The following is a 14504-nucleotide window of genomic DNA, read 5'->3' on the forward strand; positions in this document are numbered from 1 at the left end:
GGGGTCGATCGGGCATAACAAATATCAAGGTGATAATTATACGAATATATTATCATAATTTCAATGGAATCATAATTTCAATAGTAAGCATGTTGAGTCGAATATAAACAAAGTACAAACATAGCACTGAAAATCATCTCATTTTCATGGTTTACTGATCAGTCCCCTATATGTTACTCCTTTAAGGGACGAGGCCAAAAGAACGATTATTATATCCCACCGCATCAGGGCCTTAAACAAACATATCAAATATCGGAATTTCCTTGCCATTTCTAATTCGAATCATTACAGTGCATTTCAAATATTTCAAACTTGTTTTCAAATATTATAATAATTCAACAACAAATTGTTCAAGAATGTTCATAACAAATAGGAACGAATATATCATGCCGATCGAATTTCAAGAAACATACATAACGTATTTTTAAGCAATTATTGATATATTTACGAAGAACAAGTATATCGATATATATATCAAATAGTACACTTATGAAATGCAAGTGTACGTAAATGTATAGCAAAAACCCACTTACTTGATTATTATCTTCGGAATAAAACGTGAAGAACTTGTGGGAGGAATTCCACTCGAACTCTTCCGAATAGTGGCAGCACTTGAGTTGCAACCTTAGCTCAAAACTTGGGACAAAATGTGGGTAGGACGGAGGTAAACCGAGGCTTGAGAATAACCGCTATGGAGCTCGAAAATATGGACAGCTTGTGCCTTGTTTTTGGTGTGGTTTCCTTTAACTCTTGGGGATATTTATAGGTTCATGGAGGGGAGGTGAAGAGGATACCATTCAATGTCATTACCACCATGTTCATGGAGGGGAGATGAAGAGGCTACCATTCAATATCATTACCACCATGTTTATGGCCTCCTTATGGCTTTAAAGTTTAAACACCATTAAAATGTTGTTATGTCCCTTCAAATTCCTCTTTAAATTCATGGCTTTATGTAGCTAATTCTTGGGTCCTCACACACAAGACTTCATCAAATCAATTTTTTCTCTCGGATTTTTTTCCTCTATCTTTATGGGCAAATAAAATTTAATTTTGGAGGTCACTCAAAAATTTAATTTTATGGATGACACATAAATTTACCGTACAAATATAACCTAGTTCATGTATGAAATTTATTTATTTATTCTTTGAAAAATACTGAGGCTAATACTTTAATTTTCTTTAATTTATGAAATATAAGTAGAGGTGTTCATTCAATCCGAACTGCTCGAATTGAATTTTCAATTCACCGAAATACAAATCGAACAGTTATGTTTGGTTAAAATATAAATCAATTTATTATTTTTTACAAATTTATATTTATTTGTATATTTGCCATTTCTGATTTTAGCTCGTGACTTATCCAAGTTTTTTCTTGGAAAATAAGTGATAAAGTATTCGAAAGAAAAAAAATTCAAACAAGAGAATCATATTTGTAATTTTAAGTAATTAAGTGTGCTTAACTATTTTAAATACATAAAAAAATTGTTACAATATTTATTACACAAGAATGACTTAATTAAATAAAGTTAAAACTTAAGTTATTAATTAAGTGAATATTCAAGTGAATTTTTTGTAGTTCTTAATTTAAAATATATGTGATGTATACTTACTACCACAGTAAATTGCAAATTGCACGTACAAATATAATAAAAAAAAGTTAGAAAGAAAAATGATTTTTAGAAAAAAGGTTTTCGATATGAAAAACTAAAAAACATCAATGGTTCGATTTTTCGGACGACGCTGAGGCGTTGAAGGCCATGGTGGCGCCGTGTCCGGGGCATCCGTTAGAGCATGATAATCCTTCAGCTAAACAAAAACAGGCTTCTTGGGGAAGCTCAATTCGACCCATTTACACCTTCTCCACTGTCGAAGACTTCTGGAGGTTCTGTATTTTTGGATCTAATTGTCTTGATATAGTATTCATTGAATTCTTTTGATCAAGTTTAGGTTATAGATACGTACTTCTGTAGATCCGAATTTGCTTCATTATCATTCCCAAAAGTAATCTTGCTCTTCATCCTCGATTTGTTCCTCGTTCTTATCTGGATGGGAATGTAAGAGGTGAGTATTTTGGAAAATACTCAGTAAATGGGGGTCGATCGTATATAACAAGTATTGAGGATATACATACGAATAAATTATCGAAATTTCAATATTAAGCATGTTGAATCAAATACTAACACAAATACGAATATAACACTGAAAATCATCTCATTTTCTATAATTTTACTGATCAGTCCCTCTATATGTTACTCCTCTAAGGGGCGAGGCCAAATGAATGATTATTATAACCCACCGCATCAGGGCCTAAACAAAGCATATCAAAGTTCGGAATTCCCTTTACCATTTCTAAATCAAATCATTACTTTGCATTTTAAATAATTCAACATGTTTTCGAATATTATAACTGATATCGAACAACAAATAATTTAGGGGATTTCATACCAAATGAAAACGAATATATTATGTTGATCGAATTTCCAAAGTCATATTTAATTTATTTTCGAAATATATCATGCTCACTTAAAAAGAAAATAAGTGTGCCAAATCTTTTATATAATAATATATTTATCAAAAGTCCACTTTAAAAATAATTAAATAAGTGAACCATATTTATTAAAAGAATATAAATATCAAGAGCCACTTAAAATAAACATAAGTGTGCAATTTTTATATAATAATATCAAAAACCCACTTCCTTGAGAAATTGTTCCGAAAATCTTGAAATGAACAATTTGGAGTTTGAGCCCAAAAACCAGTCACCTTGAAAAAATGTTTGGGCCTAATTGAACCGTTGGATCAATCTGAATTTTGTATATGTTGCGCGCTACACGTGTAGATGTATTCTGAACGGTGGAGATCGGATTCTGATGTATAAAACGACGAGAAAAACATTTTGGATTTGTGCAGAATTTTGGCACTCGAAAATTGATAGAAATTTGGAGTAATTTATGTGTGGCAATTGTTGCCCTTTTATAGAGAATTGGTAAGGCACCCCACTACTCTATGATCCCATGTCTCAAGCCACTACTCCATGATCTCATGTCTCAAGCCAGTACTCCATGATCATTCAACCGCTAAGCCATGTTTTTATGTCACTAAGTCATGTTTAATTATCCACTAAACCATGCTTTTATGCCACTAAGTATGTGGATTTTAGGGTCTTCACACGGATACTTAATCTTGTGATAATACCTACTGCTCGCTATTTTTTGTATGTATGCAAATGAATCCATTTTCACAAGATTGTGCCACATTTGCTCTTAACCAATGACCCAAACCCATTTCGCGCACTTCTAAACGGGTTGCTAAGGACTAATAACACGGACTTAACCTATTTTGATTGATGTTTCTACATGATAAGTACTAATAGCTATTAAATATTAAGCTCCATTTAAGGAATTCGTTAATTAATTAAGCTTGTAAAATGTATAGGTAATTTTCTTGAAATATATTATGCCATTAGTTGCATGATTTGGTGCAGTGATTTTTTTCAAATGAAAAATACTTTGAGATTTCTTATTTATTTAACTTTTAAAATGCCTAAATTTCAATCTAGTCTAGACATAAAAAAAAATTACAAGATGGTCCTTCAACTTCAGATCTAAGCGTACTCCGGATTGACAAAGCAGTCGAGTGGTTCCTCAACTTTGGATTATTATAAAGTCAATTTATTATGTTGGCAGACTTTTTTCTTTATCAAACGCAATACATGTTTGAGCTACATAAGACGAATTGAGTACTTTAAGTTCTCATGCTGTCCAAGCATGATTTCCCGACCAGTTCCCTAGCAAACAGTCTCTTGAAATAATCAGAAAAGCCGATTCTCTTGAATTTTGCGGGAGTTTCGGCGGTGATGAGGCTAGGAACTGGACCTAAATCACCTTCCATTTCTGGGCTTAGAAATGTGACCACGGACAGCCTCTCTTGCTCCGTGTTCACAACTGCTCGATGCTCCACGCTTCGGTATTCGCCATTCGTCAAAATCTGTCAAGAAATATATATACCTTGCTTCAGAAACTATTAAATTTATTTGTTTGTATGCATCTCTGTTGGAAAACATTATGTGATGTATACCTCCAAAATATCTCCAATGTTGACCACGAACGCATCAGGAAGTGGAAAAACAGGGATCCAAACCCCATCTTTCTTGACCTGTAGGCCTTCAACTTCATTGACTTGGATAAGAATTGAGAGGCCAATGGCGACCGAGTGAGGGCAGAGTCCCGTGACGAGCTCCGGTTGTGGACATGGAGGATAGAAGTTCATCCTCATAGCCTGTGAAACGTTTACCGTTTACAAGGGCGGAAATCTTTTTTTTTAAAAGCTCGCAGTTTTGAAATAACATTTAAAAATGATCGTAATTATTTGACAGTAAAAACAATGCAGTATAAATTAACCAAACTCATCCCAAAATCATGCATAAACATAAATGAGTAAAATCTTAAAATCATCAAAGTATAAAAATTTTCATCTCCTATCAATCTCATAAATCGTAATGCGGAAAACATGTGGTCCTCGGGTCGTGTCGCCGCACCAGTTCTGCCTACTCAGAGTTCTGCACCTCCAGTCCCCTCACCATCAAGCTCACCTGCATCACACACGCCTAGTGAGTCTAAGGACTCAACACACCTGTACCAGGAATAACAAGTACATATACATAGCACACAGCAGTGAAAAATATCATACTCAACATATATTTCATGAACTTAAAATCATAACGTAAATGTGTTGTGTAAAATCATATCGTGTCAAAGCATGTCATCTCATATCATCATATTCGTAAACGTGTCGTGTCAAATCATGTCATCTCATATCATCATATACGTGTCAAGACTGCTCATCGTGTCATCATAAACTTAAACATTTTCTTTTAATTGAATTCAGTTCATTAGTTGTAACTTTCGTATCAGTTATATCGTATCAGCTCTATCGATGGATCCATCTATAAAAACCGTGGTACTCGGCGGCGGGGGACATCAGCGACAGCATTACCTGCTCACTGAGCCCGGGCCTCAGCTCATCATATCTCATGTCATCGTATACATATATATCGTCAGTCACAACCAAATCACATCCTTCAAAAAATAACATCATTTTCATCACTTAATAAAAACATGCATATGCGTAACTTTTCCTTTAAACCAAGCATACAACGTATTTATCATAATTGCGTAAAATCATAAAAATGATGCATAAACATTTAACATATCATATATTTGTGCTCAGGGTGCTGTCAGGACCAAAATCTCACCCCGGGTGCAAAATGACCATTTTGTCCCTGGAAACCCAAAAATTATCGTTTCAACCATGGACCTCTAAAATTGACCCGAAGCTTACCAAACTCCTTAAAATATTCCAAAACATTATTAAAATCATTCCTAGACATAAAATTGAGCCCAAATTCAACTTAATCGATTCGTTTTAAAACTTGGACCGGGATCCCGATTTTAATCCGAATCACCTCAAAACTCAACCAAAATTTGCCCAATTTTTTACCATATCTTATAAACACTTATAAGTCCTAAAACAATGTAACCAATCCCCTAAACCCACGGCTAAAAGTTCCAGGAAATAACAAACTCTCGGCCACCTCCCATTTGTACAATCATCAAACTACACATGGCCCTTAACCTTACACCCTTCGGTCCTCCCTTATACCACCACTTGTCCATCCCTTAAGACTCATCATTAGGACCTTAATGACCCATCTAAACTATGCTAAATCCAAGCAAGAAGCCACTGCACAATCACTTGAAGAAAACTAGCCGAAACTACCATTTCTCCCTCGCTTCACACCAAGCTTCCGAGGATCGAGCTCCTTCCTCAACCAAACACACATGAATCCTTCCTAACATCTTACCAGGCTCTACAAGGTCTGAAACATGGCTGGGTTCGAACCCATGCACAACAGAATCCACCATACATCGCCAAACCCATTACCGACCCAAAAAACTAGAATCGTAGTCTACCCTCACACCCGCTGCATGGTCTCTCTTCCAGACCACAAACCCTCTCCATTACGGTGTTGACAGACCCCAAACCACACCATATGGCAGCCCCTTGCACGATCTGTAGGAAAAAACGTGAGTGACAACAAGAGAATGCAAGAAACACATGGAAAATTGGAAACCATTAAGCTCACGTTCGGATCGGACATTTCACAAACACAACCATATTACAGCATAATAAATCGTGTATGATGCAGAAAGAATGGTACAAATGCGTGCCTTAGGATGTGCAAACGCAAGACGGTTGAAGAATGAAGCAACAATGTTAGAGTAGATGCCCTGCAAGCCAACGGTTGGCTAGGGAATTTATTGACTCAAGTGTAATAAACAATCTTTATTTTAATAGAATTTAAATTTTTATGGTCTTGTTATACTTTATCTGTATATCCATGCAAACAACATAGATAAAGTCCTTGATTATGCTTTAATACAAATGAATCGCAATTCGATGTTGAAACTCATTTGTAAATACTGCATATTCTAAATTCGTTCATAGTCGATTCAGCCGCCTAAAACAGGGATAAAGGTCGCTTAAGATCGAGACTAGCATCTGTGATGTTGTGTACTGCGTTTCTTGGTAAGGGCATGGAGATGTTCAAACATGCAGATAGATAGTCATATGATGATTATAACGAACAACACTCCCTCGGACTTTCCAAGTGGTTATCATTCATCGAGAGGATAAGTCTGTGATTATGATTGTACACCATTAGTCCTTACGACCCGGGACAACACTGAGGCTCTATATGCTAGGGCTGCGCTTTGACTCGTTTACCGGCTCCAAGAGAGTCATCAGGTTGCGAGATTGGGTACAGTTGCGACAAATATAGGAGCCAATGCATTGTAGTTGGGGATTCACCGCTCACCTACGGGTGTGGATATCCTATGTGATCTGATGTAATAATAGTTCATCAAATCTCTGGCCAGAGTATGAGATGTACGTTAGAGAAAGAGTTCTCCAATAATACACGCGATGCCACTATTATATGTGTCACATAGTTATCGAATTATTATGCAACCCTCGATGAACCAATGGTTGCAGATTCGATCGGGATATATGAGATGAAGGGACCATACTTTACGTTAATCATAATCGACTGGTTCTTGCAGGCACTATCAGTGATACCTAGGGGATCATGGGGACGATGCTACTACACGTTCTTACCATGATCCGATGGGTGCAATCAGAAATGAGTTCTGACATTCTTAATGAAGGTGTTGATGAAAAGAATGAGGCTAACTAGGGTAAGCCCGAATAAGAATAAATATTATTCTGAATCACAAAGAATTGTGAACCCACGGCTAGCTGTATCCCTGAACCATTGAGGGTCACACAAGCACTGGATCGTTTGTTCCCGTTGAGAGAATAAATTCAAGGAGTTGAATTTTTATTACGATATAGTAAATTCAAGGAGTGAATTTATGATAATTAAATTTTGAGAAAATAAAATCAAGGAGTTGAATTTATGATATAGTAAATTCAAGAAGTTGAATTTATGAAATTTGGAGAGAATAAATTCAAATGATTGAATTTATAAAATTTGAGAATTTAATTTATTAAACTCAAAAGTTGGGTTTATTAAATATTAAATTTTGGAGGTGATAAAATTCAAGGAGTTGAATTTATAATTTTAATAATAAATTCAAATGTTTATTTATAAAGGATTTAATTTATTAAGCTCAATAGTTGAGTTATTAAATAATAAATTAAATATAATGAGAAGTGTGTTTAATGGGCTTGTAGGAGTACAAGTGCAACATACTAAATAATTAAAGTTTTAATGGATTTTGATTAATTAAACTAGTTAGACTAGTCCATTTAATTAATCAAGCCCATTAATGTTATTTAACAGGCCCATGTATTATTTTATGGTAATTAGGTCATGGAGGTTTTATTTAAGTAGGAGACTTAAACCCTAGCCTCCATAACACACCATAATTTCGAAAAACTCTCCTCCTCTCCTTTCTAAATTTCGGCCAGTCCCTTTTGGGGAATAGTTTGAGCCGTCTCTTAAACCTTGATCTCCAACGCAAAACTTCTCCCAATTTTTTAGTGCAAATTGGAAGAGGAACAGATCATCTAGTCGTGGACCTGATTAGAAGAAAAAAAAGAGTCTCTTGAAGAAAGTTCGTAGGGATTCACCAATAGCTAATCCGTTTATACCGGATTAGTTGGAGCCACGTGATTAATTCACAAAGGTATAATTACTAAACATCCTATGAATGTTTATGATAAAATCATACGAGCGCCCAAAGCAAAACACATCTTGAATGTCAAGATCTAAAATTTTTAAAACTTCCGCTGCGTTTAGGCGTGTAGAAAACCCAGATCCAACAAACAATGCAACGCCGAATGATCTTCTTGCAGAAAGGAGATGACCGAAGCTTTCAGCTGGAATATGATGAAACCGAGAGGATTTTGAATGGAAAAGGGGTGAGTGTCGGCTGTGGGGGTTACGGGAGGTTAAGGGGTGATTAGGTTTAATGATATAATATTAAAAAGGTTAATGGACTCTCATCTTGACAATTAAAGGTTTAAAAGAATATTTAAGCCCGATGGGCTTAAAAGTTGGCTCGTTAAATTTAAACACGCTCCCGAAAAATATTTCGTGTTGGTAAGTCCTTGAAAATATTAGCCGAACCTTAAAAAGTCTCCCGATTTGATAAAATTAGCGTACCGTTGAAAATTAAAATCTTGCGGTTAAAAATATCCAAAAATTCCCATTTTAAAAAAAATCCTCTTAAAACATCTTATATTAATTTATAAAAATAATCGTGTAATAAATAATTTTCCTGAAAATTCTCCGATCTCCGATGCTCTTTCGAACGTGAATGCACCTAGAAATCCTAATGCTTGAACTTTTAAAATTTCGTGAATTAAATCATGTCATGCATGAATTATGCATAAAATGCATAAAATAATTAAACACATATTAATAAAATAAACATGCATTTACTGCTTTAAAACAACTTAATAAAATACCAAAGAAATTTAATAAGTTGCATGTATGTGGTTCCCGTGGACTTTCAAATTTTCGGGACATTATAGCCTGCGTGCCCCGTTCAAATAGAAATATCATGTCTTCTTTTTTAATTTTCAAAACTCTTGCCATCAGGGAAAGAATCTTCATGGCTAGGATCTTCAATTCTTCTGAATACGCTTCTATGGCTTTCCTGAACAATTTTTCGAAGATATTTGTAGAGTTACGGTGGCGGCTAACTTTCTTTGCAACTTGGGAAAAAGGTGGATGGTCATTGATATCAAGCTCGAGTCAGTGTAATTAATTTTTAAAATTAAAAAAAGGAACGAATTTTCATGAGGTAGCTTGGTACAATGAATTACGAAATAGAGAGATCTTGCTAATTTAAAATAAAAAAAACTACGTGTAATTAATTCCAATTAAGATACATATTGTAAGATTAGTCTCAATAGGACCACGTTAGACATTACATAATACGCAAGTTGAGAGCCAATCATAGAATATCATAGGCCCCACTCTAATCGGTGAATATCTCTTCCACCTGATATTATAAGTTCATCCATAATAACAAAAATATTTCCTCCAAATATTTGTGGACCCCAAAATCCACATCATCAATCAAATATTTCTGTACTCAAATATCTCATGTTTCACAATCAAATATCACATCAACCAAATATTTATGGGTCTCACTGTCATTTTAATTAATATTTTTTTCATTTAAATAAAATCTTTTAACCACTTTAATTACTTTTATCTATTATTTAGTATAATATTTTTGGAGAGTTCAAAAGATCATTAAAAAAATTATTGGAACTATTATCCATTCCAAAATTTTTTCGTGAGAAAAATATGTATGTATGATGTTGAAAATATGAATTTTAATTTCGTAAAAACTTATGTATTTATAGACTAAAATTTGAATATTACCCAACGTTCAAAATCCAACGTTCTTAATTGATCAGAGAAAAAAAACATTGTACATATTCCATTCAATTGTCCATTTATATTTCACATAATAATTAAATATATTTAAATAAATTATAAAAAGGTGGAAAAAAAAATAAAACTGCTTAGGAACCCAAGCTCTTCACAAGTGACGAGCTTGGGGACCCAAGCTGCCGAGACCCAAACTCTTCACAACTCTTCACGAGACCCAAGCTTTGGGTCTCGGCAAGATCTTCACGAGACCCAAGCTCGCTATTCACAATTGTGAAGAGCTGGCGAGACCCAACCCGACCCAAAAAAAAACTCTAAAAGAAAAACTCGACACAAAAAAAAAAACTCGACCCAAAACCAAGCGCGGCTCAATCAAGCTTGTTTTAAGAAATTAAAAAAAAATTACAATATCCGGTTACAAATTTGTAACCGGATATTGTTGTGGCACACAAATCAATGGTGTGCAATGATGAATATTTCAACGGAGAAGATATTTTGATGACATGGCTCGAAAAATATCCACCGTTGTTGATATTATAATAATTTCAAATCGAAACATTGGAATCACGATGCTTTTAAGACGGTGACAAGTAAATAATAAGTTAATAATCATATTAAAAATAATAATATATAAATATATAATAACGATAAATGAAATGAAATAAATAATTGTTTAATAATAACTATTATGATATTTTATGAACAAATGATAAATAAATCCTCGTCTAATAGTTAAATGTTTGTTCAGCCTCTCAGACCGATTATTTTCCGACAGTCACTGACTGACCCAAAAATGTTTATGCACTCTCTGGGCCCACATGCGTCTTTTCGAATGAAATTCGGTACAAATATTGAAAATTTGAAACAAAATATACGATATTTCAGAATTAAGTGTTTTATATCTGACACTAATATATAATTTTTGAGTACTCAAATATGTATAAATTTTTCGAAAAGCTTTTTTTCGAATGAAAATTCAGTACAAAACTTTTAAAATATGTTACTATTATATGTTATTTAAGTACTAAATGTATATATATATATTCCAGATTTTCAACGTTTTTTTATTGAATTTAATTCGAAAAAATAATTGTAAATCCAAAGAATACAGAAACAGTTTTTGTATGAATCAACGACTGCATAAAGGTTCCAGTCTGATAAAAACTGAACACACATTTAATTATGTTGTTGGAAATTTAAAAGCAAGTCTTCCATATTTTGTTGAATGATAGTGTCTTTTAATAAATAAAATAAATATTTTAAATTAATAAAATCCTAATAAAAATAATAAAATTTAAATTAATAGTAATATTTTTGTATTATAACAATTTTACAATAGTAATACTAAATCTTTTGACTAGTTATTATTTTTATTTTTTAGTTAAAAAATTATTTGATTATTAAAAATAATTTCATTTCATTCACTTTCATTTATCTAAAGTCAATTTTGGCAAATTCTTTAGGATTATTACAAAGTCAATTTATTTATCTTGGCAGACTTTTTTCATAATTAAACGTAATACATGTTTGAGGGCTATGACTGCAGACATCTATTTGTTGAGTACTTTAAGTTCTCATGCAGTCCAAGTATGATTTCCCCACCAGTTCTCTAGCATACAGTCCCTTGAAATAATCAGAAACGCTGATTCTCTTGAATTTTGCGGGAGTTTCCGCGGTGACGAGGCTAGGAGCTGGACCTAAATCACCTTCCATTTTTGGGCTATGAAATGCGACCACGGACAGCCTCTCTTGCTCCTTGTTCAAAACTGCTCGATGCTCCACGCTCCGGTATGCACCATTCGTCACAATCTGTCGAGATATAGATATGTATATACATATAAATGTAGTTACCTTGCTTCAGAAACAATTAAATTCATTTGTTTGTATGCATCTCTATTGGAAACACATTACGTGATGTATACCTCCAAAATATCTCCTATGTTGACCACAAACGCATCAGGAAGAGGAACAACAGGGATCCAAACCCCATCTTTCTTGACCTGTAGGCCTTCAACTTCATTGACTTGGATAAGAATTGAGAGGCCAATGGCGTCCGAGTGAGGGCAGAGTCCCGTGACGAGCTCCGGTTGTGGACATGGAGGATAGAAGTTCATCCTCATACCCTGCGTGCCCCGTTCAAATAGAATTTTCATGTCTTCTTCTTCAATTTTCAAAACTCTCGCCATCAGGGAAAGAATCTTCATGGCTAGGATCTTCAATTCTTCGGAATACGCTTCTATGGCTTCCCTGAACAATTTTTCGAAAAGCACAGCGTTAGTTTAATTTTTTCACAATAGGGATCCATCGAGTAGACCATGAAAACGGTGACCTGAACGTGTATGGAAGCTTTGGGATTAAGTGATTCTTCCTCAAATTTGTTGGTGAGGTGACGATATAGAACATGTCCGCCCAGTCGAGCTTTTGGTCCTCTGATACCACGAAAGCTTGTCCATAACCTTCTACATCTCCTATTTCTTGATAAAACCTTTTCTTCTCTTCGATCGGCAGACCGAAAAATTTTTGGACTTCCAATTTCATGTTTTCCACCACTCCAGAGATGACCCCATGATTAATCAACTGATTCCAAATTTAAAGAAACATGTCCGTTAACGTTTTTCCATTTTCCCTAAATTTAACTGACAAAAATTAATTGATGATCCACTTTTTGTTTATGGTTTCTGATAGAACCTATAAACACGATCCCAATATGGAATCATGAAAACCAATTTTCTAATTTAATCTTCTTCGTCCATAGCTTAAGTTGATAAAGTTAATCCTATTCCACCCAAAAAGGGGGAGAAAAGCAACCTTAACAAGCACCTTAAACATGCTCTTTTTTTTTTAATGTTACAAACAACAATACACAGATACAAGTTTTATTTTAAAAAAAAAAAAAGAAAATAGTTATTTGGATGCTAAAATTATTTTTTTTAAAAAAATTATTAGAAAACGCTTTAAAAAAAATCAGAATGTTTTTTTTTATAAAATTGCCAGATAAATTTATAAGTAATCAAAAAAAGAAGAGATCAAATACAATAAAGAAGAAGCAATAATTGATATTTTTGGTAAATAAAAGAATGATATAAAAATCACTAAGCATAACAGATAATAATATTTTAAAATATTGAATATCATAGTTTTGTTACGTTACTCACCGTGTTAATTTTTGTGTTTATCAATGAAGTGACACCCACTTATTAGACGTGATGAAACATATATATCCAATAGGTGAGACTCGTCTTATTGGTGAACACGATAAATAGACAATATAACAAAACTATTTCACATATAGCTTTCGTAGTTGCGTAAGAATCGAGAGAAAAAAAACTCAAAATATAAATAACACAACGACAAATCTTGTTGATGCTAGCTATAAAAACATTTAATTATGAAAATTTATATTTCAAGAAAAAGAAAAACTCGTGATAAATTTATATTTTAAGGCAAGGTGATATACAAGTATTTGAATATTGTGATGTAAATAGAAGAACTAAATTATATATATACAAGTTCTTTAAGGAAATATTCACTGATGAGTGAATTAAATATCAAATAAAACATATATACCTGAAAGAAACCCCATTCTTGGCATGCATCATGCAACTTACCAAGCTCCACCATTGAATCTCCGTCCAACTTGTGCATATCGATAACTGGAACTTCAGACGACGGGGAAACATTGGATAAAATCGAATCATTTTCATCGAAACGAACATATCTTTTCGGAACTGTGGTCGATATCTCCTTGGCCAGTTCTTGCACATTAGGCACCTCATGCGAACCTCCGAGTTTCGTGAACTTTGATTCCATGCCTACCCTGGATAATCCTCTGTCCTCAAAGTCTTTGTTTATATTAAATACCGTGAAGTGTCAGTTTGAGGACAAGTTGAAGATATTTGTAGAGTTATGGTGGCGGCTCACTTCCTTTGCAACTTGGAAAAAAGGTGGATGGACAATTTTTTTTATTAAAATATATCATATATTCAGTCTAGTAAAGTGATTATAATTGATATCGTTATTAATTATATTCTTACTTTTTGAGTCATGATATCTAGGGGTGGGCACGGGTCGGGTTTTTCGCGTTTCGGGTAGTTCGGGTCGGGTACCCGATTTTTTCGGGTAGCATTTTCATTACCCGAACCCGACCCGATTCTGGACACTACCCGCTTTTCGGATACCCGATAAAGTCGGGTTCGGGGTTTTTTTTTTTGATAAAATAACATTTTATAATTTTGTGTCTACCAAATAATATATGACGAGAAAATAAGCTTATCAAAATAATATTGTCTCGTGAATGTCTACAAAAGTTAAACACAAAAATATTTATCTCAAAACATAGAATGAGTATTATAATTAACAAATCTTTAAATCGAGCATAAACTATTTAGATGCATATATAAGAAATTAACAAGTCTAATCTTGAAAATTCAACTTAGATCTTCACCAAAAAAATCAGAATCAACTTCTTGTTTGACTTTCAAAATATCTTCTGGAATATTTCATCACCTACATAAAAAGATGTAAATTTATTAACAAAAAAATGAACATCATAAAACAAAAAATAAAGTGT

At 33.7% G+C, this 14504-nt stretch overlaps 1 protein-coding gene across 2 annotated transcripts; it reads right to left on the minus strand.

The window, feature by feature from the left end:
• Nucleotides 1-3744: 3744 nt before the first annotated feature.
• LOC142534937 (oxoglutarate-dependent flavonoid 7-O-demethylase 1-like) lies at nt 3745-13808 on the minus strand. 2 transcript variants are annotated; one of them, XM_075641580.1, is made up of 5 exons: nt 13502-13808; nt 12264-12511; nt 9057-9188; nt 4081-4273; nt 3745-3990 (listed from the first exon to the last, which is right to left on the minus strand). In XM_075641580.1, the coding sequence occupies exons 1-5, from the start codon at nt 13742-13744 to the stop codon at nt 3748-3750; spliced, it is 1059 nt and encodes a 352-aa protein (XP_075497695.1). In that variant the 5' UTR covers nt 13745-13808; the 3' UTR covers nt 3745-3747. The 2 variants fall into 2 exon arrangements, with proteins under 2 accessions (XP_075497695.1, XP_075497694.1); XM_075641579.1 differs by lacking the exons at nt 3745-3990; nt 4081-4273; nt 9057-9188 and adding exons at nt 11452-11743; nt 11857-12181 and having other exon boundaries at nt 13502-13800.
• Nucleotides 13809-14504: the final 696 nt, after the last annotated feature.

The sequence above is a fragment of the Primulina tabacum genome, unplaced genomic scaffold (genome assembly GCF_025594145.1).
Source record: "Primulina tabacum isolate GXHZ01 unplaced genomic scaffold, ASM2559414v2 Contig734, whole genome shotgun sequence".
In the NCBI taxonomy this organism is placed as follows: domain Eukaryota; kingdom Viridiplantae; phylum Streptophyta; class Magnoliopsida; order Lamiales; family Gesneriaceae; genus Primulina; species Primulina tabacum.